The following is a 26,983-nucleotide window of genomic DNA, read 5'->3' as shown; positions in this document are numbered from 1 at the left end:
CCTTACCTTTCCCGCCCTGACCTGGCCACAGTGATCCATGCGACGGTCATCTCCAGGCTTGACTACTGTAATTCGCTCTACGCGGGGCTGCCCTTGAAGCTGTCCCAGAAACTCCAGCGGGTACAGAATGCTGCAGCAAGGTTCCTCACGGGGTCTCTGCCATGGGAGCATATTCACCCAGTGCTTTTCAAGCTGCACTGGCTCCCGGTAGAGTACAGGGTCAGATTTAAGGTGCTGCTTTTGACCTTTAAAGCCCTTCACGGCCTAGGACCCTCGTACCTACTGGACCGCCTCTCCTGGTATGCCCCACGGAGAGCCTCAAGGTCCATAAATAGCAACACCCTAGTGGTCCCGGGCCCTAATAAAGTTAGATTAGCTTCAACCAGAGCCAGGGCCTTTTCAGCTCTGGCTCCGGCCTGATGGAACACTCTGCCTCATGAGACCAGGGCCCTGCAGGATCTGATTTCTTTCCACAGGGCCTGCAAGACAGAGTTGTTCCGCCTGGCCTTTGGCTTGGAGCCAATTTGATTCCCCCCCCTCTCTTTCTTTTTTCTTTTCCTTCTCCTCCTGCGATGAGGCTACATTTCAATATTTTAATGTCTCAATATTTTAATGTTGTATTTTAATTTTGTTTTTAAGTTGTGATCATTCAACTTGTTTTTATTATTGCTTATAAGCTGCTCTGAGCCCGTCCTTGGCTGGGGAGGGCGGGGTATAAATAATAACAACAACAACAACAACAACAACAACAACAACAATAATAATAATAATAATAATAATAATAATAATACCATGCTATTAGTCACCAGACAGTTCTGGTGGCCCAAGGTGGCCCATTTTTGGAGGTTTACATCAATACAAATGACAGAATCGATAAAATATGTGAACCAATAGGCTTTCCTTTGATATATTTTTTAAGCAGAGGAATCTTCAAAAGTTCATCGAATCATAGATCTTATTCTACTTGCCTCCACTGAGTTTTTTTGTAGTGTTTGCTGTCACCTTGGTTTCCAGACCCTTGATCAGCCTGATCTCCTTCCTCTGCACAAATTCCAGCTTATCAATTATCCTAATTAAATTGTAGTGCCCAGAACTGGACACAGTTCTCCTGGTCAAGGCAAAATGGAGTGGAACTATTACTTCTCTTGATCAGGACACTATAATTCTGTTGATTCAGCCTAGAACAGCATTAGCAGTGCAGATCTCCAGCCAACTAATGGGAAAATGGAAGAGGAAATGTCTGTAAAATGCATATATTAGTGAAAATAATATAGAAATGACATATATTAGAGCAAATTGTTTGTAATCCATATGAAGTAAACATGTTTCTTGGTGAAATTTCACACTAAAGTGCTGGTGAATTTTCATGAGGAATTCCCCACTGCCCCCAAGAACCACATATTTCTACAGAATTGTGGAGAACTGAACAGAAGATTGTGAAAATCAGAAACTATCAGAAGCTGAAGTTGGCAGATTGTCCCCTCTTTATGAATGACTCACAAATTCAAGATATTTCCTCTCATAAGTTTTTGACAAAGTCTACAATGCTGTCCATTAATTCAACTGCAGCAGGGAATGCCAAGATGCATCCTTTGAAGAAGTTTATCATCCCATGAAACCCGTTCTCAACATGGAACCAGCTGACTTCCACCCCGTGGTCCACCAGACGTTTCTTGTACAGCAGTACGTCGTCTCGTACTACGTCGTACTCACAGCTCACAATTAGGGTTTCAGGAAGCTTCTGGATAACAGAGTCCTCAGCAAAAAGGCAAGAATAGTCTTCTAATGTCTCTGATAATTGCCTATAGACTTCAGGTTCATAAGGAGCAAGTGGGACTTGTTTGTAGCCTCTCCCCTTAAATCTCTCTGGAAGGTTGTCTGGACTCAACCACTTCCCAAATTTCAGCCTCATTGAATCTGGCACATGAGAGCCCTTCAGGACCTGGCCTAACAAAGAAGTGTCCTTTCCAATATACTTCAATCCAAAGTAAACAACACTTTCCCGGAACAGGATGGGCATTGAACTGTTCTGCTGATAGGAAGGCAGGTTGTAGTCCAGAGCCTGTGTATAAGGATAGATGAGCACTTGAGCCCGTAGCTTTGGAAGGTCTGTTCTCTCCACCAATTTCTGGGCAACAACAGAAGCATAATTGCCCCCAGAACTGTCCCCACCAACAATGATCTTGGAAGGATCCACCCCATGAGAAGCTGCATTTTGAATTAGGTGTATGGTAGCAGCAAGGCAGTCCTTGTACTGAGCGGGAGGAAGATGCTCAGGAGACAGGCGGTAGCTGCAGAATAAAACAGAAGCAAAGAGGTAACCTTCCAGACTCTTTTCCAAACGCATTCATGATCACATAGGATTACAAGAAGAGCCTGCTGGATCAGTTATAGCAGATACAATGCAGGTGACAGTCAGCTGGCTTATGCCCTTAAAAAACCGACTTTACCAGCTAGCAAAAGAGTGTAGGGAACACTGGGGAAGCAGAACCCTGCAGGATTGGATCCAGCTGGTGGAAGACCATTTGCCAGTTGCAACTTTCCCTCCTCCTCCTGTTTAGATGCAGGGGGCGTTTCCCAGTCTCTTCCTGATTATACATTTAAAAGCCCTAACTGAACATTAGCCCCACTCCCGAATTGATTCCAGGCTGGATCTGGGTTGGGTGGACTCCAAGGCGAGGCTGATCTGGAGGCCCTGGTTAGGGGTGCTGTGCAAGGCCTTATGCCCAGCTCATAGTCCCCCCATGGAAGCGAGCGTGTTCATGTCTTAAGCACATGAAGCTCTGATTTTCAATCACAGAACAGAATGTTGACAGCTTTCGTGGGGAGCCTCTTTCTCCTGCAAGGAATATGACAAGGGATGCCAGCCTGAAATACAGCAGCATGCTGGGCCCTTACACGCTTTCCCTACGAAAGGCCATGTGGTTGTGTTTACTTACCCAACAGACACAACCACTGAATCACTCTCCTTGGCAATCTTGCTGCAGACATCTTCATAGAATGCTAGCAAGTTGGGAGGGAAATTCAAAATTGGGAAGCAATTATGTAAAAGATATACCTAATGAAAGGAAGCTGTTTCACAACCCAGGGGTGATGCATTCACAGAAGTCCCACCGAAATGCATGGACATAAGTCACAGCAGAACCTGAAGGATGACACCTTTGGCTTCCATTGCTCTACATCAGGGGTCAGCAACCTTTTTCAGCCATGTGGTGGGCCAGACTATATGGGAGGGGGGATGAACGAATTCCTATGCCCCACAAATAACCCAGAGATGCATTTTAAATAAAAGGACACATTCTACTCATGTAAAAACACGCTTATTCACAGACCGTCAACGGGCCAGATAGAGAAGGTGATTGGGCCACATCCAGCCCACAGGCCTTAGGTTGGCTACCCCTGCTCTACATGTTGTGAGACTGCAACTCCCTGAATGAATCCTTTCTCATTTTTCCACACTTACCTTCCGTTCTCTACCTGCCCAGGGTTTCCAGCAACTGCTAGGCAGAAGCACTGCTGCCTCCAATCTTGCCTTAAAAAGCACATTTTTGCAAAGAAATCTTCCCTTACATAAGATATTGGTACATGCAATATTCACTGACATAAGCCTTTTTATGCATCGTGCACACCCCATTGCTAGAGTGCTGCGTTGTAAGTGTCAGAGACTGACTTTGGGTTCACATATCGCTTCACAAGATGCAAAATAAATAGGTTCCCATATAAAAACAAAATGAATCAAATTACAACCTCACCCCCCCCCCAAAAAAATATCTCCAGCTGGCAGAGTAACAAAGGCAGGCAGTTTGCTGCTTCAGAATGTGGGGGGAGATGCCCTGGAAGAGGTTACTAGAGTAGAGCTCTCAGAGAAATCTTCGCTGGACAGCAAGGGGGGGAGGATGCCCAAATTCTCCTCGCAGCAGGATGGAGGAGAATGTGAAAATGCTAAGTAAGGGGGAAAGGGGAAGGACTGGATCTTGTCTCCCTTTGTGTTGTCTGAGAAACGGAAACTCAGACTGAGCACGTTGTATTGGAGAATGACAGGCGTTTTGAGGGTCCGGCGACGCGGGGACCCTCAAAAACCACGGGCGCGGAAGCCCGTCGACCTGGTGACTTGGCGGGCACCGTTTGCGCCCTCCCCGACCCGCGAAGGAGCCTTTTTAAAGGCTACGGAACGGGGGACGGGGAGCGGCGCGGTGCTGTGAGTCTTCTGCTTCCCCTGCCGAGCGAAGCCGCATGCCATTTGGCGGAGAGCGCTGACTTCTTCTTCTGAGCATTTGGACTAAAAATAACAACCCGTGAGTAATACGGAAATCGGAATTAAAAGGGAAATTTTTCTTTTCTTGGATTCGGTACGAGCGGGGGAGGTGCAAAGAGGAAGTCCGTCTCCCCCCACTGTAAACAATTTAAAGCAAGGATTTGACAACTAAGGTCGTGAGAAGAGTTTTTTCTTTATTGGATAAAAGTTATTAATTTCACGATTGGAAATTACAAGTAATTTTGCTGGAGGATAAGAGTTGATTGTGAGAGGTAAAGTGCAACCCCCCGGGAACCGGGAGCGATCCGCGAGAGAGCCTGGTGAAGAGATACAGAGATTTTGACAGCTGTCAAAGTAGCTGTCAAAGTTGGATAATAAAGAGAGAACTTTGTTTCTGTGACTTTGCTGGTTAGATTTGTTACAATTTGGATATAAATTGTTGAAAATAAGGAACAACAAGTTAGTTTGACCTTTGGGTTGGACCTGGAAGGAAACTAAGTAACCATAATCCCTCTAGAGGGGGTTTGGGACATTAGAAGAATGGCTGTAAGTGGAAAAATACTTACTGAGTTGAACAGGACTTTTTATCTCCTGGGAAAGCTTAAAGAACAGAACATTATTTTGTCTACAGAGGTTTCTACACTGAAGGAGACAATAGACATATCTATTGAAAATGGAAGGGACTTGACGCAAGTTTTCGTTCCTGAACAAAAAGCCCCTGTAGCGGAATTAGAAGTTTTTGCAGCTGAGCAGGAAAAGAAACCTGAGATAAGTGATGAAAGGAAACAAGAGAGTTATGATGATCTGGAAGGGAATGAAGGAGGAGTTACATCATCGCAGAAGATCAAGGAAGGCCAAAGGCCTGTCAGGAAGGACATAAAGGAAAATAAGAATTGGATCATGAAAATTTGGTTTGAATTGGACAAGGAAGACTGGAGAGATCTCCTGTTGTGGAGATCTGAGGACCCATGGATTACAAATTTGAGCAAGATGAAAGTTGGAGCTTTTGGGACATTCAGACTCAAAAGGTTTAAGAAACAAGATTTGAGCTCCACTTTTAAATATAGAGGTCTGGATGGAAGAAAAATGGACATTTTTGAGTCAGAGCTTCTCCGAGACTTGGTGTTTGATATAAAGGACTATCAAAAAAACCGGCAAAGAGGAACTGAGAGAGAATTAAGAGCCTCGGATGTGAGGGCTCCAGGCTGATAGCAGATAGGCTGATGGACATGGGGGATCGAAACCGGGAAAGGGGGGTTGGAGCTTGGGGAATCCAAAGGGTGTATAATTATATTTTGAATTTTTCTTCTTTTTTATTTTGTTCTGCTATGAGTATAAAATTGGGAATTCGTGGAAGGGAATCGGGGTCGACCTTAGGAAAAGATTTTAATCTATAAAAACTGTGGATTATAAGGTAAAAGTGGCTATATAAAATGAACTAAATTTAATAATGAATTAAATACAATAAGGTTAAAAATTGGGTATAAGAACTTGTTGAACCAAATAAATGGAAATGGAATACAAGAAGGGGAGGGGTGGGGAAGTCTTGGAAAGATGGTATTGAAAGTAAGGTCTTAAATGTAAATGTTTTCTTTTTTCTTTTTCTTTTTTGGATTTTTTGGAAACTTCAATAAATATGATATTTAAAAAAAAAAAAAAAGAATGACAGGCGTTTGCCACATCCTGTGATTTTGAACTGTAAATAAACGTACATAAATCTTCCAGAGGCTCATTAATTCTTACTGGAGCTGTTTGTCTGCCTGAGATCATTACACACAGATCCATGAGTTGCAAGCTTTCATTTACTTAACATGTTATCGTTTGTATTCATATTTGCAAACCTATTGCAATTTTCAGAGACAGGAAAAACAGGAAAAACAAACTTGTTGTAAGAAACTCCCAAATTCCACCTTAGAAGAAATCTGTCTAGCCGTTGAAATGAGGGAGCATGGGAGTTGTATTCCAGGAAGCAAGATCTTAGAGGGGCACAGGTGCCCCTATTCCCCCAAATATGAATGTCTGTAGCAATAGCAAGCTCTTGCAAGAGGTTGTGTCACCAGTCTCCTGACTCCCAATTTCTTCATGTGTCACTTAATCCTAGCCTACCTTCCTCCCACAGTTCCTGCTTCATCGGCTGTTGCAATGGAAGGCTACTGAATGGGACTTGTTAACTGCCAACCTGTTACATTGCAATTGGTCTTGCGAGATGAAACCTGGTGCAAGTCCAGTTCTCTCAACCACTCATATTGTCCCTAAGAGATGGGAAAGAGCCATTCTGGACCCAGCCAGCTCAGCCTTGTGTTCTCCCCAACGCCAACCAGATGTCAGCAGGAAGCCCACAAAGAGAGCCTGGCTGCAACAGCACTCTGCTCACCTGCATGGGGAAATTTCAGGCATGATGGCAGGCGATTTGGGGAACTCTGATAATAAGTTTGTTGCTTTGTGTTTCTGAAAGTGGCACTGCTATTTGCCAACTTGTAAAATTGTGATTGGTTTTCTGAGATGGAAACCTGGCGGAGGTCCAGTTTCGGGTTACGGGTTTCGGAAAGTTGACCTATGTATTAATTATCACTTTGTATAAATTAACACATGTGGGTGTGGTGGGTGAGTGTGGGATTTGGTCAGGTGTAAATGAGGGGGTGGCCAGGGGTGGGAGGGTGGCTGGGTTGGTAAGCAGAGCAATCAGGAACAGCAACCTATTAGATACATATTTGTGAACCTATTTGAGGTTCTATGAAACCAAGTGTTATATGAATTTTATGAAATGAATGAGTCAGTATCAGCATTGGGGGGCATCTGTCCCTCCCCCAGGGGCTGCTTGCTGGAGTGCAGCTCCCCGGTTCCCTGACCATTGACCACTAGAGCGGTGGGATCTGGGAAGCCATGAGAACAAGAGGGTCCATGTGTATAAATTAACATATGCAAATCCAAAGCACACGTGTGCCCCTTGTCTCTTCAGGAACTACCACCAACACTCTTGTATTTCAGCCCTGTAAACCTCTCTTACAATGATATCTGAAGCACTTCTACCCAGAAAGCAGATTCCAACTAAGCATTAGAAACACCTTTCTGATGGTAAGAGTTGTTCGACAGGGAACCACCTCGCTTGGGAGGTGGCAAGCTCTCTTTGACTGGAGGTTTGACAATAGAGGTTTCACAACATTTCTAGGATTCTACATGGGCTTATTGAGTTCAATGGGAATTGCCTCTAGATAAGTGTTCATGGGCTGACAGCCTTAATCTCTTACCGATGCTTCCAATCATCCCAGCTCCTCCATGAAAGAACATAAATCCTTTCCTTGGGCCAGCAGATGGTGTTTTGGGCTGATAAACCCTCACAGGAACCCCGTCAAAAAGCAGATCTTTGGCAGAGAGGCTGGGATCCGCTCTTGGATTCCAGAAACTCTGGAGGAAGCGGATAACAGCAACCTGTCTGCAGACACCCAGCAGTTCAAGACACTTCCCCTGTTGGGCAAAGGAAAAGTCTCATGAAAATAGTGCCCACATTTGCAACCTATTCACAGTGGGTGGTATCCAAATAAGTCCTATTTAAAGTAGACCCATGGAAATGAATGAGCCCATGTTAGCCAAGTCGATTAATTTCAATTGGTCAGCATAGAATTGGTCACCCCAACCTAAACACCCGCCAAGGTACAGAGGCAAAAGAAGCTGGGAAACAAGCTATGCTTTGGAGAAACAATCCATAATCTCCCTGCTTGCCTATGAGGCAATATGTGCTTTCCTGAAGAAACCATGACGTAAAGAAAATATGGCTTTCTCTCTCTATGTGTGTCCTTCTGTAGGCTGAAAGGAAGCCCTTGTTGAATGTGATAATATCTTCATCGCATCGTCTAGTGAATTCATTGATTTTACTGATTTCATTATGCATGTTGGATTAAGCAGTATATGAATTACTTAAATAGATAAACTGTTATTTATTATTTTTAATTTAATAAATATACTGCCCTTCATGAAAGGATCTCATGGTGGTTCCCAGCAAAAAAAATGCAAGATAAAAACCCAAAATACACAATGAAAGAACAAAGCAAACCAATAACACCTTTAAAAGATATAGAAATGTTTTTGCCTGGTGCCTACAGATAAGTATTATTAACTCTAATAATAATAATACATTTCTTAATCACCTTTCCCATAAGAACATAAGAAGGACCTGCTGGCTCAACTAACGGCTCATCCAGTCCCCAACTTACCGCAGTGAATGCCATTATGGCAAGACAGTGAAGACCTCGAAGCTTTAATGGACTGTCAAATCCAGGTGGAATTTCACTCCTGGAAAGATCATAGTAAATCGCCCAGGAGAGGAGAGACAGGGAAGGAATCCCTATAACTCCAATCAACGCCAGCAGCAGGCTCTGAAGAAGCTCCATTTCTCCGTTCCAAAGAGTGAGAAGCAAACACTGAGCCTAAACTGTCAGCATTTGCTGCTGTTTAACTCCACCGTGGTATCTATACACAGCCGGTTGTAGGTTGGTTGATGAACTGTTTCACAATAGAACACAGACTTCCCTGTAGATGTGATATCTATCAGAATACCAAGAACAATTTTATGGGTCTTGACGGTGGCAAGATTAGTGGTGCCCTATTTAGGAATTTCAAGTCCAGCTACCAAACCATCCAGCTCCAGGTAAAGCTTTTCAGTTTTACATACCCCGGGTGTTTGTTGACTGAAGTTCCAAACATCCCCACCCAGCTTAACCCAATAGTCAGGAATGATGGGAGTCCTTGTCTGAGGTGGAAGAGGACTTGTGCGCACTTCCTGGCCCAAGATTTCCAAGGCTTCCGACATGAGTCCCATTCCTACCTAAGACCCTGGATATTCAAGTCATGGGCTCTGGACTTCCAGTTTTGCCACCGCCATTTGAAGGAGCGCAATATCAGCTCTCCAGAGAGGTCCTGAGCTTTGAGAGACAAAAAGAGGTTACGCTAGGGCAAAAGTGAAGTTATGCTAGGGGCTGGGGGTCTGTCTGTGTTCAGAGGCGTAGGAGGGAGCCCAGTATTCGTTGTGGAAAAGAAAACGAAGAATCAGCATCGCCTTGCAGTGGATTATTGCCTCTTGAACAAGGTAACTGAACCCGTAGCCTTCCCCATGCCCAGAATTGACGATGTTTTGATGCATGTGAGGCAGGGGAAATTTTTACCAAACTGGACCTAAGGGGTGCATACAATCTGACTAGAGTGAGAGAGGGATCGAATGGAAGACGACCATGTTCACCCCCTCTGGGGGCGTTTAGGTATCTCATCATGCCGTTTGGATTGCAATCGGGATCCGCCTGCTTTCAAGCCTTTATGCACCACGTGTTGGGGGCCCTGCTGTATAAGAATTGCGTGGCCTTTTTGGAGGACGTTTAGATCTTCCCTGAAAATGATGCACAGCACGTGAAAGACGTCAGGCATGTGCTAGAGAGATTGAAGAAGCATCAGTTGTAGGTCAAGCTGGAGAAATGCCAATTCCATGCTCGAGAAGTGGGGTTCCTGGGGTACCGACTGTCAGACAAGGTGCTGGCCATGGAGCCGGAGAAGGTGAAAGCAGTGCTGGAATGGAAGAGCCCCAAAACAAAGAAGGATGTGCAGAGGTTCCTAGGTTTCAGCAACTTCTACAGGAAGTTCATCAAGAACTTTGCTCACTTGACAGCACCCATAACGGATTGTCTCAGTGGCAAGAAGTTTGCATGGACCAAGGAAGTTCAGCAGTCCTTTGAAAGGTTAAAGAAGGCTTTCGCCTCTGAGGAGCAGCTCCTGCACGTGGATCCTGGGAAGCCACTGAGAGTGGAGACGGACGCTTCAGACCGGGCCATCGGAGCAGTACTGTTGCAACAAGGGTCAGGGGAGGACTGCAGACCTTGAGCGTTTTTCTCCTGGAAACTGAGCAACTCAGTGCAAAACTACACTGTTTATGACAAAGAATTGCTGGCCATTTATGCGGCCTTTTGGCAGTGGAGACACTTTTTGATTGGGGCGCACCACCAGATCCAGGTCCATGTGGTTGTGTTTACTTACCCAACAGACACAACCACTGAATCACTCTCCTTGGCAATCTTGCTGCAGACATCTTCATAGAATGCTAGCAAGTTGGGAGGGAAATTCAAAATTGGGAAGCAATTATGTGGAAGATATACCTAACGAAAGGAAGCTGTTTCACAACTCAGGGTGATGCATTCACAGAAGACCCACTGAAATGCATGGACATAAGTCACAGCAGAACCCGAAGGATGACACCTTTGGCTTCCATTGCTCTACATCAGGGTTCAGCAACCTGAACGAATGGAATGAATGAATTCCTATGCCCCACAAATAACCCAGAGATGCATTTTAAATAAAAGCACACATCCTACTCTTGTTAAAACACGCTGATTCCCAGACCGTCAACGGGCCGGATTGAGAAGGTGATTGGGCCGCATCCGGCCCACAGGCCTTAGGTTGGCTACCCCTGCTCTACATGTTGTGAGACTGCATCTCCCAGTAATCACAGGCAGGGATGTCACACTTACCTTCAGTTCTCTACTCGCCCAGGGTTTCCAGCAACTGCTAGGCAGAAACACTGCTCCCTCCAATTTTGCCTTAAAAAGCACATTTTTGCAAAGAAATCTTCCCTTTCATACAATATTGGTACATGCGATATTCACTGACATAAGCCTTTTCATGCATCGTGAACATCCCATTCCTAGAGAACTGCATTGCAAGCGTCAGAGACTGACTTTGGGTTCACAAATTGCTTCCCAAACCGCAAATTAAATAGGTTCACATATAAAAACAAATTGAACAAAATTACAACCTCCCACCCCCCTCCCCCAGACACAAACAAATCTTCAGCTTAAGAGATATGGGGCATGGTGTCGGGGATCCAGCAGGGTCAGACACTTGGGAGTGGTCTGATTCTGAGAATGAGGCTGACTCTGAGAATGAGAGATCGCAGCCTCAGGCAAGGCAAGGGTGGGTTTACTTAGCCCCCCTTCCTTCTCAGTCTTAAGAAGCCGGCAGAGTAACAAAGGCAGGAAGTTTGTGGCTTCAGAATGTTGGGGGGGGAGATGTCCTGGAAGAGGATACTAGAGTAGAGCTCTCAGAGGAATCTTCGTTGGCAGCGAGGGGGGGAGGATGCCCAAATTCTCCTCGCAGCAGGATGGAGGAGAATGTGAAAATGCTAAGTAAGGGGGAAAGGGGAAGGACCGGATCTTGTCTCCCTTTGTGTTGTCTGAGAAACGGAAACTCAGACTGAGCACATTGTATTGGAGAATGAGAGGCGTTTGGCACACTCTGTGATTTTGAAATGTAAATAAAAAGGTAAAGGGACCCCTGACCATTAGGTCCAGTCGTGGCCGACTCTGAGGTTGCAGTGCTCACTTTGCTTTATTGGCCGAGGGAGCCGGCGTTTGTCTGCAGAGAGCTTCCGGGTCATGTAGCCAGCATGACTAAGCTGTTTCTGGCGAACCAGAGCAGCGCACGGAAACGCCGTTTACCTTCCCGCCTGAGCAGTACCTATTTATCTACTTGCACTTTGACATGCTTTCAAACTGCTAGGTTGGCAGGAGAAACTGTAAATAAACGTACATAAATCTTCCAGAGGCTCTTTAATTCTTATCAGAGCTGTTTGCCTGCCTGAGATCATTACAGAAGAGAAGAAGAAGAGTTTGGATTTGATATCCCGCCTTTTATTCCCTTTAAGGAGTCTCAAAGCGGCTAACATTCTCCTTTCCCTTCCTCTCCCACAACACACACTCTGTGAGGTGAGTGGGGCTGAGAGACTTCAAAGAAGTGTGACTGGCCCAAGGTCACCCAGCAGCTTCATGTGGAGGAGCAGAGACGCGAACCCGGTTCCCCAGATTACGAGACTACCGCTCTTAACCACTACACCACACTGGCATCTGTGTGTATCATGGATATACACAGATCCATGAGTTGCAAGCTTTCATTTAATTAACATGTTATCGTTTGTATTCATATTATGCAAACCTATTGCAATTTTCAGAGACAGGAAAAACAAACATGTTATAAGAACCTCCCAAATCTCCACCTTGGAAGAAATCTGTCTAGCCGTTGAAGCGGGGGAACATGGGAGTTGCATTCAAGGAAGCGAGATCTTGGAGGGGCAAAGGTGCCCCCCATTCCCCCAAATATGAATGTCTGTAGCAATAGCAAGCTCTTGCAGGAGGTTGTGTCACCAGTCTCCTGACTCCCAATTTCTTCATGTGTAACTTGTTCCTAGCCTTCCTTCCTCCTACAGTCCTGCTTCATCGGCTGTTGCAATGGAAGGCTACTGAATGGGACTTGTTAACTGCCAACCTGTTACATTGCAATTGGTCTTCTGAGGTGAAACCTGGTGCGAGTCCAGTTCTCTCAGCCACTCATATCGTTATCCTTGAGGGATAGGAAAGAGCCATTCTGGATTAGGCCAAAGGCCCAGCCAGCCCAGCCTTGTGTTCTCCCCAAGGCCAACCAGATGTCAGCAGGAAGCCCACAAAGAGAGCCTGTCTGCAACAGCACTCCGCTCACCTGCATGGGGAATTTTCGGGCGTGATGGCAGGCGATTTGGGGAACTCTGATAACAAGTTTGATGTTTTGTGTTTCTGAAAGTGGCACTGCTATTTGCCAACTTGTAAAACTGATTGGTTTTGTGAGATGGAAACCTGGCGGAGATCCACTTTCGGGTAACAGGTTTCGGAAAGTTGACCTATGTATTAATTATCACCTATGTATAAATTAGCACATGTGGGTGTGTTGAGTGGGTGTGGGATTTGGTCAGGTGTAAACAAGGGGGTACCCAGGGGTGGGAAGGGGGCTGGGTTGGTAAGCAGAGCAATCAGGAACAGCAACCTATTACAGTGGTACCTCGGGTTACATACACTTCAGGTTACATACACTTCAGGTTACAGACTCCACTAACCCAGAAATAGTGCTTCAGGTTAAGAACTTTGCTTCAGGATGAGAACAGAAATTCTGCTCCGGCAGCGCAGCAGCAGCAGGAGGCCCCATTAGCTAAAGTGGTGCTTCCGGGTTGGCGCCAGCGCCGAATGGCGGACTCCCTCCGAGCTCCGGAGGGAGTCTGCTCAGCAGGGGTCGGGTCCCGCCACGCCGGCGACGCAGGGACCCTCAGAAACCATGGGCGCGGATGCCCATGGACCTGGTGACTCGGCGGGCACCGTTTGCGCCCCCCCCCGACCCGCAAAGGAGCCTTTTTAAAGGCTCCGGAGCGGAGGATGGGGGTGGCGTGGTGCTATGAGTCTTCCGCTTCCCCTGCCGAGCGAAGCCGCATGCCATTCGACGGAGAGCGCTGACTTCTTCTTTTGGAAATTTGGACCTAAAATAACAACCCGTGAGTAATCTGGAAATCGGACCTAAAAGGGAAAATGTTGGGGTTTTTTTGAATTCGGTACGAGCGGGGGAGGTGCAAAAAGGAAGTCCGTCTCCCCCCTATTGTAGACAATTTAAAGCAAGGATTTGACAGCTAAGGTCGAGAGAAGAGCTTGCTCTTTCTTATTGGTAAAAGCTATTAATTTCACGATGGGAAATTATAAGTAACTGTGCTGGAGGAGAAGAGTGGATGAGCTAAAATGCAACCCCCCCGGGAACCGGGAGAGATCCGTGAGAGAGCCTGGTGAAGAGATATAGAGATTTTGACAGCTGTCAAAGTAGCTGTCAAAGTTGGAGAATAAAAAGAGAACTTTGTTATGAGGACTTTGCTGGTTAGATTTGTTACAATTTGGATATAAATTGTCGAAAATAAGGAATACAAGTTAACTTGACTTTTGGGTTTGATTTGGAAGGAAACTAAGTTACCATAATCCCCCTAGAGGGGCTTTTGGACATTACAAGAATGACTGTAAGTGGAAAAATACTCATGGAATGGGACTGGACTATTTTATCTCCTGGGAAAGCTGCAAAACCGAAACATTATTTTGTCTACAGAGGTTTCTACACTAAAGGAGACAATAGATTTATCTATTGAAGAATGGAAGGGACTTGACTTAAGTTTTTGTTCCTGAATAAATAACACCTCTGTAGAGGAACCAGAAGTTTTTGAATTAGTATGTTTTTGCAGCGCAACAGGAAAAGAAATTTGAGGAAAGAGAACAAGGGATCCACGACAATTTGGAAGAGAATGAAGGAGGTGCCATATTATTGTAAAAGATTAAGGAAGGCCAAAAGCCTGCTAGGGAGGACATAAAGGAAAACAACAATTGGACTAAGCTGGAAGTTAGAACATTTGGGACATTCAGACTTAAAAGGATTAAGAAACAGAATTTGAGTTTTACTCTTAAATATAGAGGCCTGGATGGAAGAAAAATGGACTTTCTTGAGATAGAACTTTTTTAAGATTGGGTGTTTGAAGTTAAAGATTACCAAGAAAATCGGCAAAGTGGAGCTAAGAGAGATTTGGACATGGACGTGAGGCCTCCAGGCTGATAGCAGTTAGACTGATGGACATTGGGGATCGACACCGGGAAAGGGGGGAGGGAGATTTGGAATCCAAAGGGTGTAAAATTATATTTTAAATCTTTTTTTTACTTCTTTTAATTTTTGTGTGTATTAAAAAGGGGAATTCGTGGAAGGGAATTGGGGCCGTCCTTAGGGAGAAAAAGAAATTAATGTTGAAAGAAGGTATCTTTAAGGGAAAGGGATTATATAAGATGAATCAAATTGAATATTGGGTTAAATAGAATAAGTTTTAAATTTGGGGGGAAAACTTGTGGAATTAATTTAATGGAAATGGAATACAATAGGGGGAGGGGTGGGGAAGTCCTGGAAAGATGTTAATGAAAATAAGGTTTTAAATGTCTTTTCTTTCTTTCTTTCTTTTTTATGTCTTTTTTTCTTTTTATATTTTGGATTTTTTGGAAACTTCAATAAATATGATTTATTTTAAAAAAATAAAAATAAAGTGGTGCTTCAGGTTAAGAACAGTTTCAGTTTAAGAACTGACCTCCTAGGTACCACTGTAGATACATGTTTGTGAACCTCTTTGAGGTTCTATGAAATCAAGTGTTTTAGGAAATGAATGAGTCAGTATCAGCAGTGGGGGGCATCTGTCCCTCCCCCAGGGGCTGCTTGCTGGAGTGCAGCTCCCCGGATCCCTGACCACTAGAAATGTGGGATCTGGGAAGCCATGACAACAAGAGGGTCAATGTCTATAAATTAACATATGCAAATCCAAAGCACACATGTGCCCCTTGTCTCTTCAGGAACTACCACCAACACTCTTATATTTCAGCCCTGTAAACCTCTCTTACAATGTTATCTTAAGCACTTCTACCCAGATAGGAGATTCCAACTAAACATTAGGAACACCTTTCTGATGGTAAGAGTTGTTTGACAGGGAAACGCCTCCCTTGGGAAGTCGTGGGATCTCGTTGACTGGAGGTGTGACAATAGAGGTTTCACACCATTTCTAGGATTCTACATGGGCTTATTGAGTTCAATGGGACTTGCCTCTAGATAAGTGTTCATAGGCTCACAGTTTTAATCTCTTACCAATGCTCCCAATCATCCCAGCACCTCCATGAAAGAACACAAATCCTTTCCTTGGGCCAGCAGATGGTGTTTTGGGCTGATAAACCCTCACAGGCACCCCGTCAAAAAGCAGATCTTTGGCAGAGAGGCTGGGATCTGCTCTTGGATTCCAGAAATTCATGAGGAAGCGGATAACAGCAACCTGTCTGCAGACACCCAGCAGTTCAAGACACTTCCCCTGTTGGGCAAAGGAAAAATCTCATGAAAATAGTGCCCACATTTGCATCCTATTCACAAGGGGTGGGATCTAAATAAGTCCTATTTAAAGTAGACCCATGGAAATGAATGAGCACATGTTAGTCACATCCATTAATTTCAATTGGTCAGCTTAGAATTGGTCACCCCAACCCAAACACCCGCCAAGGTACAGAGGCAAAAGAAGCTGGGAAACAAGCTAAGCTTTGGAGAAATAATCCACAATCTCCCTGCTTGCCTATGAGGCAATATGTGCTTTCCTGAAGAAGCCTTGATGTAAAGAAAATATGGCTTTCTCTCTCTATGTGTGTCCTTCTATAGGCTGAAAGGAAGCCCTTGTTGAATGTGATAATATCTTCATCGCATCGTCAAGTGAATTCATTGATTTTACTGATTTCATTATTCATGGTGGATTAAGCATTATTTGAATAATCTAAATATATAAACTGTTATTATTATTAATTAAGTATACTGCCCTTTATGAATTGATCTCAGGGTGGTTCACAGCAAAAAAAATTAAGATAAAAACCCAAAATACACAATGAAAGAACAAAGCAAACCAATAACACCTTTAAAAGATATAGAAATGTTTTTGCCTGGTGCCTACAGATACGTATTATTAACTCTAATAATAATAATAATAATAATAATAATAATAATAATAATAATACATTTCTTAATCACCTTTCCCATAAGAACATAAGAAGGACCTGCTGGCTCAACTAACGGCTCATCCAGTCCCCAACTTACCGCAGTGAATGCCATTATGGCAAGACAGTGAAGACCTCGAAGCTTTAATGGACTGTCAAATCCAGGTGGAATTTCACTCCTGGAAAGATCATAGTAAATCGCCCAGGAGATGAGAGACAGGGAAGGAATCCCTATGACTCCAATCAACGCCAGCAGCAGGCTCTGAAGAAGCTCCATTTCTCCGTTCCAAAGAGTGAGACGCAAACACTGAGCCTAAACTGTCAGCATTTGCTGCTGTTTAACACCGCCAGTGGTATTTATACACAGCTGGTTGTAGGTTGGTTGGTGAACACATCAATTACCAATTACAACACAGACTTCCATGTAGATGTGATATTCATTAGAATACCAACAGCAATTTCATGGGTTAGGTTGCACAATTAGTAGTACCCTATTCAGGAATTTCAAGTCCAGGCACCAAACCATCCAGCTCCATGTAAAGCTCTTCAGTTTTACATACCCCGGTGTTTGTTGACTGAAGCTCAAAACATCCCTACCCAGCTTAACTCAATAGTCAGGAATGGTGGGAGTTCTAGTCCAAGGTGGAAGAGGACTTGTGTGCGCTTCCTGGCCCAAGATCTCCAAGGCTTCCGACCCAAGTCCCATTCCTACCTAAGCCCCTGGATATTCACATCATGGGCTCTGCTCCTCATAGATAAATGCAACTTCATCTTGACATGAAGTATATCTGAGCATGGGCGCAGCCAGGATTTATGTTGGGGTGACAGGACACCCACCTGACATCGTCCTCTGTCTGGCTCTGTCTAGCAGATTCCAAATGATATGTCTTAACAACAGTTGCTTTAAAATACTTTCTTTTGGCTTCCTGTTTCCGGTGATGGGAAATGGCTGACTCCCATAAGAATGGACCCCAGCTGTGCCAATAATTCAGGGCTGATATGGGGGTAATTAGCTCTGCAGCCTCCTCAGGGTAGGGGAGGACTGTCTCGAAGACCGCAGATTGTCTGTGATTGCCGGCACGCATTAAGGTGCAGCTAGCAGGACACTGGCGTGCTCTGGTCCATGGGGTCACGAAGAGTTGGACACGACTAAACAACAGCAGGACACTGGGTCAAAAAGAGCACGGTCACGGCTGGCACTCTCCGATGTCACTCCCATATCCAGGAACATCTGTTTGGGAAAATAGATTTGAAAAACAAACAGACATAGTCTGGATCAAAGAACCCCATGCAGAATGATACAGTCTCTGGTGTATGAGCTCGGACTTCAAAGAGATTCTCATCATGGTGTGTGGATTGTGGAGGTATTTTTTTCGTGTGGGGTTTTTTTCTTCTCCCTCCTTAATATCAACAATTGGTTCCTCATGCCAAGCCTCATTAAGAACTTAAATTGCTTTTTTTTAAAAAAAATGAGTACAGATGGACTTTTATTTACAATTGGGATTATTGCGCAGCTTTTTTTAAAGACTTGGAATGCTTGTTAAAAATAGGAGAACAAAGGAATAAAATGGCGCTCCCTTACTACTCAGTTCCGGAAAATTTGAAATCCTCCGCTATTTAAGGGAAACAGGAATTAATTGTTGGTTGACTACAACGGTTTGAGACAATATTTTGGACAATACACAGTGCAGCTGTTTGCAAAAGATTTTCTTCATTATGAGCGAGAGAAAAGGCTAAATGGATGTCTAGCAGCCCCCCTCTAGGGCCCGGAGGGGGGATTGGGTGGTTTCCAGGAAGGCTGATCAATCGCCAAATGACTGATATATTGCAATACAGCAAACAGTCTGCTTAATAAATATGAAGAATAATTCAATAAGGTGGAAGGTACTGTATTTCTAAATCTTAAAAGGAAGGTTTCGACAACAGCCTGGACGGGAAAGATTAACAATTTGGGAGTTGCCAAGAACTTAAACTTCAGAGAGTTGGATAACACCCCGGATTGGAATGGAGCCAGATGAAGCAACGCTAGGGGGGAAAAACAGTTGAAAAGGTACATTACACAAACAAATCTGCATTCGAGGGATGAAAGGTTAAATGATTTCTGACATGATTGAGGATCGCAGAGCCAGAGACAAAGAAGTTCAGAGAGTTAAAATCGAGATGTGGAAATATGGAAATATCAACGAGAGGCAGGTCTGAGATTTGGACATGCTCAAGGTTCAGACTATAGGAAGCTGTAAAAATTAAAAATTACAATTCGGAAGATAATTCAACCTCTTGTTTTATTTTAGTTTTTTATTTATATTGGATTAAGATTTGATATGTTAATTGGATGTCTTTTATTGGAAAATTAATAAATGATCTAACAAAAAAACCAAAATTTCTTTTGACCCAAAGTGCTCAGCAAAAAAATAATAATTAAAATTTACACTGAGTTTTTAGGTATTCTGCCCACATTTCCCAATCTTCTTTAAAATCAGTCTTTCTGATCTCTGATTTTGCACGTCAAACTTGCCAATTCAACATATTCTATCAATTTCAGCTGTCCTTTTATTTTTTGGTAGGTACTACCTCATTTCACCATTTCTGTGCATATGATATTCATGTTGCCATTGCTGTGTAAAGAAATAGATTTATCTGGGTTTGGGGGGATATCTGCTCCAGTTATCCCTAATATAAAAGATTCCTGCCAACAAAATCTATCCAAATCACCAGTCATTTGAAAACTAGGAAGTTAAATAAAACATTAACATCAAGGAGCACCTTTCATGTGGTTAATGAGTATATTTTGCAAAATTACAAAGAACATGCCTTTTTTATCTTTCTTTTTTTAAATAAAAAAACCCCTTCTTTCTCAAATTCCTCCTTTCTTTCCTATGCACTTATGTGTGTACACTCTGTAAGTATAACCTATGTCTGTGCTCCACTGTCATCATTGACCTTATCCAGGTCTTTACTCTCCACCAGGTATTGCATAACTGTTCTACGATACAATTGGTACGTGTCTTGGCAAGAGTCAGGACATGTTTAAGATGTGTAATGGAACCATATTAAAATTTGAACCAATGATGTTTGAGATAATATATGAGATAGAGTACTCTTATTTTCTTGCATTGAATGTATGGAGATAAATGAGCACATGTGGGTGTGGTGGGTGAGTGTGGGATTTAGTCAGGTATAAACGAGGGGGTGGCCGGGGGTGGAAGGGTGGCTGGGTTGGTAAATTGCTGCCAACACTCCAAAATGAAAAGTAGCTCCTTCTGGCTTGGGATTGTTACAACTTGAAATTGCATGTAAGTGAAGGCAAGACCAATGTGTGCTTTCATTGTGCAGATGCTGCGCTGAGACCATTGGTAGAGACTTGCAGGCGCCGTTTTCTTATGTAGCAATGCTGCATAAGAAGAAAAATAGATTTGATGGGAGGCTTTGATATCTACTTTGAAATTCTATCTAATGGCAAATAATGAATGACACATTGGCACTGAAGAAGGAAGATGGACACCAGCAGGGATGTTGGGGTGTGGGTGGGGAATCATTGCCACGCTTCTATATGATTGACAGGATGCAGTCATATCGGTGGATTAAATATGGGTGATACCACGTTTTTCCAATCAGTGTTTAGTGGATTATTGTATCCCATGTAAACTTGTGGAAACCATGGTGAACCACTCCCAGGAGAGACGCTTGACTCAGGTGTGCTGCTAGCCCCGCAGTGAGTGCTGCCCAGCATTCTGTCACCTCCTCAGTGGTGATACCCGGGGCGGCCCGCCCTCATCACACTCCCCTTCCTTGGCCCCTGGAAGGGGGAGGAACTCAGAGAACTCAGAGCGAGCAACGCCATAATTGAGGGATGGTGATTTCTTCATCTTTCACCGTGATGGCTGAATATAATAACTAACAACTTTCTTGTTTCCTCCCTGCTTCTTGCTGCCAACTAGGGAGGTAGAGAATTCCTCATGCCTGACACCCTGCAACATTCCATCGAAGGAAATCAGGATGCGCATCTTTTGGTGTTGCACTCTCTTGGGAGTCAGCCAATTCGCACGAAAGCGTGACTCCACTGCAAGCATCAGTGCTGGCTGCAAACTCATCTTCCTCCCTGAGCTCATTAGTGGCAGTGCTGGAGGTGGGCGGAATGGATATTCCAGGATCTAATCAAAAGCTGGGATGGCTTCTGTAATTCCCGGAATGTCCCGGGGAAATTGGGATGGTTGCAGGGTATGTAAAACTGCTCTTGCAGCTCAAAATGTTCCTCAGGGACCTGCCTAATTGTGCCCTATAACGCAAGGGTAATTGGAAGGCAAATCAAGATCTCCTGGTGTGTATTTGGCTGGTTGTCAGGAAACGTTTTATACTTTCAATTGTTTAACAGAACCAACAAAAATTAGTTTCTTCACTAATTTAAGATTCCTGAAATAAAGAAAGGTAGCCAGGAATGCATTTTTGCCCAGTTCCAAATGCACAGACTGATCCACAAGGCAAAATCCACTTCATACAGAGACTTGATGGCAAAAAAAGAGCAAACCTCTCAGAAAACTTAAGTTGAAATGGGGATTGGTTGTGCTCACTTTATGGCCTTCAATAGTAGCAAAAATATTCTCTAAGGGTTCTGTAGGGAGTTTTGTTGTTTAAGAACTCCAGTTGGAAGTGGAAGCAATAACACAGAAGAGCAATTATTTGTTTTGTTTCATTACTGTTTGTAATGAAGACTTTTCACCTATGTTGCACTTATTTGTTTACTTATTTTATAATAATGTTTATTTTTGTAATATTGAATTTATTGTTAAATTTGTGTGTGTGTGCGCGCGCAGACACACACACACATCTACGGTTAGTTATAATTGATTTGGGGTTTTCTATTTCCCCTCTGGCTTCCCTAAGTGCAATTCTTAAATTCAGAGATTTCTGTGCTTAAAATAACTTTTGTACTTGAGCAGGAAGAAAGCTCAAGCGGTGAATGTCTCGATTTTCATCTGAGCAATGTCAGAGGGTATGGGATACAACTCCATCTTTCTCAATACAATTTATTTTGTTGTTGAAACCATCATGGTCATTTTAACCATCACTACAAAGACATATATATTTATCATTACTATGCAGAATTCACATAGATACACCATTAAAAGAAGTGTTAGCCAATTTATACATACACATATACAGTGGTACCTCAGGTTACATACGCTTCAGGTTACAGACTCCGCTAACCCAGAAATCGTGCTTCAGGTTAAGAACTTTGCTTCAGGATGAGAACAGAAATCGTGCTCTGGCGGCACGGCAGCGGCAGGAGGCCCCATTAGCTAAAGTGGTGCTTCAGGTTAAGAACAGTTTCAGGTTAAGAATGGACCTCCAGAACGAATTAAGTTCTTAACCCGAGGTACCACTGTATCTTAAAATGCAACCAAATCACAAGAGTTTCTATATTTCATTGATGATCAGATCATTACAGTTCACCATATTATCCTTGAGGAACATTCTTCTGAGTTTTGGGGCAGCAACCGCAAATCTTTCACGTTGTTTGCCAGAAACATATCAAAGCCAGATCATGTTTCAAATTGATAGGAGTTAATCTTCTATAGGAGTGGTTTTCAACCAGTGTACCATGGCACTCTGGAGTGCCTTGACTGATGGTCAGGGGTGCCATGGGCAGCACTGGCCTCTGTCCCTCTTTCCTTCCCTCCCTCCTCTGATGGCCTCTTGTGTCTCTGCCTCCCAAAGGCTTGCACAGCTGTTTATTGCAGCAGCCCTGGCTACAAGCTCCCCAGGCAAATGGTGCCTCTAGGAGGCACCTCTCTTTGGGGTGGTGGGGGCAGCTCAGAGACCAGGGACAGCAGCTGCCCGGAGGACTCCCAAGGAGAGGGGAGAGGAGAGGAGGCTGAGGGAACACTCCACAAGTGTTTCAAAAAGGGTGAGAGGCTGCCAGCTTTGCAGGGAAGGAGTGGAATAACTGGGCTCCTGCGCCCCACAGGGGTGCCACAGAAAGAATGTAGTTGGTTAAGGGAGCCGTGGACTCAAAAAGGTTGAAACCTCTGCTATGTTGGAGTTTAATCCACGTTTCCTTTCTTATCTCTAGTGGCTACAGCAAAGAAAAGCAAGGTAGAAGGAGAATGAAGAAATGTTCCTCACTGAGCTCTAGCAACCTGACTGGAATTTCCTTTACATATGGAATTGGGGTACCAGGAGATGCTGGGAAATGCAAACGGGTCAATCACATATTGCAAACAGGATGTCAGCAACCATTTTCCCCCTACCACCAATTTAGTAAATTGTCTATGGAAAGGGCAATCTCAGATTAAACAGGGAGAATATGGAAGCTAGCATTCTGGTGCCAGTGACATTGTGTGGATGCTTCTCGTCTGCCCCCCCCCCCCCATCACTTTACAAAACAAAGGGCTTGTAGTAAAACTGGTAGTAATGACCATCAGTTTGGATGGCTTAAAAGGGGCTTTAGACAAGTTTGTAGGGAGTGGGGTTATCAATGGCTACTCGTTATGGTGGAGATTAGATAGACAGATAGATAGATGATAGATGATAGATAGTATCTAGAAGATGCAAAGATCACCCATGTCGAAGCAATGATTCTTCAACATCAACTTTGTTGGACTGGTCAAGTTGTTTGGATGCCTGATTATTGTCTTCCAAAGCAACTACTCTACAGTGTTCATTCTGGAGGTCTGTTCTTAACCTGAAACTGTTCTTAACCTGAAGCACCACTTTTGCTAATGGGGCCTCCTGCTGCCACCGCACCGCCGGAGCACAATTTCTGTTCTTATCCTGAAGCAAAGTTCTTAACCGGAAGCACTATTTCTGGGTTAGCAGAGTCTGTAACCTGAAGTGTATGTAACCTGAAGCGTATGTAACTTGAGGTACCACTGTATTCCCAACGTAAGAATGGAAAGCAAAATGCTTTAAAGACACTCACAAATCCAATCTAAAAATATATAGTATAAACACTGACAACTGGGAATCACTGGCCTGCAAGGGCTCCAGTTGGAGAATAGTCTCTACCAAAGGCGTCATGGACTTTGAAGAAGCATGAACTCAGGACAAAAGGGAGAAACGTGCTAAGAGGAAGGCACATTTGGCAAACCCTCGTTGTGATCAGCTCCCACCCAAAAACCTATGTCCCCACTGTGGAAGGATGTGAGGATCTAGAATTGGCCTCCACAGTCACTTACAGACACACTGCTAAGACAATATTCATGGAAGACAATCTTACTCAGTTACGAGTGATCACCAAAGAATATATAGTATCCCTAGGATCAAAAGCAACATCCTCTGAATACCGGTGTCTAAGGAGTGGTAGAGGGAGAAAGCTTTGCACTTATGACCTGTGGGTTTACTACTGCAGGAAACAGGGAATTGGTCTTGATAATAATAATAATAATAATAATAATAATAATAATAATAATAATAATAATAATAATAATTTATTATTTGTACCCCGCCCATCTGGCTGGGTTTCCCTAGCCACTCTGGGCGGCTTCCAACAAAGATAAAAAATACACTAAAATATCACATATTAAAAACTTCCCTGAACAGGGCTGCCTTCAGATGTCTTCTGAATGTCAGGTAGTTGTTTATCGCTTTGACATCTGATGGGAGGGCGTTCCACAGGGCGGGCGCCACTACCGAGAAGGCCCCCTGCCTGGTTCCCTGTAACTTGGTCTCTCGCAGTGAGGGAACCGCCAGAAGGCCCTCGGAACTGGACCTCAGTGTCCGGGCAGAATGATGGGGGAGGAGACGCTCCTTCAGATATACTGGACCGAGGCCATTTAGGGCTTTAAAGGTCAGCACCAACACTTTGAATTGTGCTCGGAAACGTACTGGGAGCCAATGTAGGTCTTTCAAGACCGGTGTTATATGGTCTCGGCAGCCGCTCCCAGTCACCAGTCTAGCTGCCGCATTCTGGATTAGTTGTAGTTTCCGGGTCACCTTCAAAGGTAGCCCCACATAGAGCGCATTGCAGTAGTCCAAGCGGGAGATAACCAGAGCATGCACCACTCTGGCGAGACAGTCCGCAGGCAGATAGGGTCTCAGCCTACGTACCAGATGGAGCTGGTAAACAGCTGCCCTGGATACAGATTTGACCTGTGTCTCCATGGACAGCTGTGAGTCCAAAATGACTCCCAGGCTGCGCACCTGGTCCTTCAGGGGCACAGTTACCCCATTTAGGACCAGGGAATCCTCCACACCTGCCCGCCTCCTGTCCCCCAAAAACAGTACTTCTGTCTTGTCAGGATTCAACCTCAATCTGTTATCCGCCAGGAGGGGGCAGACTTTTTCAATTCACGGGCTGCATGAGCAACCCTTCCAGAGATAGGACAAAGGTCAAAAGTGGTTGGCACAACAAATGTCGTTCTGGCAATAAAAGAGTACTGTTTCAATATACACACACAACCCACACAGCTTTCTCCACCCAGTCAAGCAGGGCTGCTGAAGGGGGTGGCTGAATTCTTCTTGCTCCTGGGAGAAACCTTTTATCTGATCCAGCAGGGCTGCTTTTATGTTCTTAACTTAACGTGTTATTCTAAGTTACTCAGCAGGCTGCTTCAAAGCTCGGGTTATAAGACCTATAAAGGTGAATCAAAACTCTCATGTCCTTAGAGTCGCTTCAGAAACGTTCTGAGCGGCATAAGAACATAATCCTGGATAGCTCAGTTGGGGGTGATAATGCTAAGGTTGCAAGTTTGATCCCCATATGGAACAGCTGCATACTCCTGCGTTGCAGGGGGTTGGACTAGATGATTCTCAGGGTCCCTTAAGTATCACATGTCTGAAATAGTACAGGAGAATAAAGCCATCTTGACTCTTAATGACACTAAATAACTCCTCTGCAGAAGGAAATGTCTTGGAAAAAGCTCTCCCCATAGTTCTTTTCACTTACAAATCGATTGTGCATGAGTTTGCTTTCTTTCTCCTCCCTCCAATGCCTTTTTCCATCTTTGAAATGGCTTTGGAGATCAGGGGTGGTGAACCTTCTCGGGAATATTTTAAGGGCCACATGGCTGCCAATTTGCTACAGACCAAGATTTGAGGATTTTTACTATTTGATAAATAGTTATGGTCGAATGCATAGGGTTGCCATGTTTTGAAGAGCAAAACAGAGGATGCTGTGACGGCCATTAAAGGCAAATAAAGGCAACTTGTATCAAATTTTACCCCTGAAAAAGAGGACGTGTCCTGGAAAAAGAGGACACATGACAACAGCAACGCTACCAGTGCTGAATATCCCCTCTGTGGGCAAAGAAGGTTGTAGCAATGCAGCTCCACATATCCTCATAAGAAACAGATTAATTGGCTTCATTCCAGTCTGGCTTCAGGCCTAGCCATGGCACTGGAACTGCCTTGGTGACCCTGGCATTTGTTGTAAGAAAGATATAGGGAGTGTGATCCTCCTTGTTCTGATTGATTTCACAGCACCTTTGATACTGTTCACCAGTGTGGTTTTTCTAGAAAAAGAGGTGCTGGAATTCACCAGGAATATCTTCCTTGTTCTCTTATAATGGAAATGGGGCCTACCTGAGAGGTGCTGGACCTGAGTTCTAGTGAGTTGCAGCTAAAAAAAAGTCCTGCTGTTGACCATGGTATGTTTTTGGAGCATATTAAGGAGGTGTGGGTTGGGTCACTGTGTGTCAATGGTTCCACTCCTACCACCAAAGCTATTTTCTGAAACTACTTATGGGAGGACACTCCCTGGTGGCTTAGGAACTGGAATTTCTACTCCGTGTTATATGAACATCTCTATTAAGCTGGTGGGAGTTGTTATCAGGAGATATGGTGTGAAGTATCATCTACATGTGGGTGATACCCATCTTTATCACTCTGTTGCATCTAAATTAAGAAAGACAGTCAAGGTGTTTGGCTGCACCTTGGAGGTGCGGATGATTAGGTCAAGCCCTAAATTCCACAAAGTAGGGAGATGCACTGTACTTTATAGGATGGTTCTGGTTCTGGACAGGGTATGAGAAGACAATTCTTCCCTCTCCCATCCAACCCTGGTTACTTAGTACTTTGGATGAAGATCTGTTGATGGTGCCATGTATCCCTGCAGTAAAACATGGTGGGACTTGAGCATGTGCTTGGAGCACTCACATGCCAGTTCTTTGGAATTCTCTTCCTTAAAAGTTAATTGGGGCCCAACATTGTTACATTTTTGATGCCATAGAGTCCTCTGAGCAGCACTACCATTGAATACAGCCCATGAATTGATAAAAAGCTTATAGAATCATACATCTGTAGTGCTGAAAGGGATGCATTGTGTCATCTAGGTCAACCACCAGCAATGCAGGAATCACACCTAAAAATCCCAAACAAGTTGCCATTAAACTTCTGATGAAAAACTTCCAATGAAGGCGGTCCC

General features: G+C 44.1%; 1 protein-coding gene across 1 annotated transcript; it reads right to left on the bottom strand.

Annotated features, from left to right (window-relative positions):
• Positions 1-1,287: 1,287 nt before the first annotated feature.
• On the bottom strand, positions 1,288-17,008 carry LOC114602415 (arylacetamide deacetylase-like 4). Its single transcript, XM_077931411.1, has 4 exons — positions 16,724-17,008; positions 15,740-15,956; positions 10,274-10,337; positions 1,288-2,291 (listed from the first exon to the last, which is right to left on the bottom strand). The coding sequence occupies exons 1-4, from the start codon at positions 16,898-16,900 to the stop codon at positions 1,520-1,522; spliced, it is 1,230 nt and encodes a 409-aa protein (XP_077787537.1). The 5' UTR covers positions 16,901-17,008; the 3' UTR covers positions 1,288-1,519.
• Positions 17,009-26,983: the final 9,975 nt, after the last annotated feature.

This window comes from Podarcis muralis, chromosome 7 (assembly GCF_964188315.1).
Source record: "Podarcis muralis chromosome 7, rPodMur119.hap1.1, whole genome shotgun sequence".
Classification (NCBI taxonomy): Eukaryota; Metazoa; Chordata; class Lepidosauria; order Squamata; family Lacertidae; genus Podarcis; species Podarcis muralis.
This window is presented reverse-complemented; position numbering and strand designations above follow the sequence as displayed.

What these genes read in the sequence shown, in the direction of transcription:
- LOC114602415 (XM_077931411.1), bottom strand. Translation starts at nt 16,900, where the DNA reads ATGGAGCTTCTTCAGAGCCTGCTGCTGGCGTTGATTGGAGTCATAGGG. An exon ending in CCATAATGGCATTCACTGCG is followed by an intron (nt 15,957 to 16,723) that starts GTAAGTTGGGGA and finishes TTTGCCCAACAG; the next exon opens with GGGAAGTGTCTTGAACTGCT. An exon ending in TCAGTGGTTGTGTCTGTTGG is followed by an intron (nt 2,292 to 10,273) that starts GTAAGTAAACAC and finishes TTTATTCTGCAG; the next exon opens with CTACCGCCTGTCTCCTGAGC.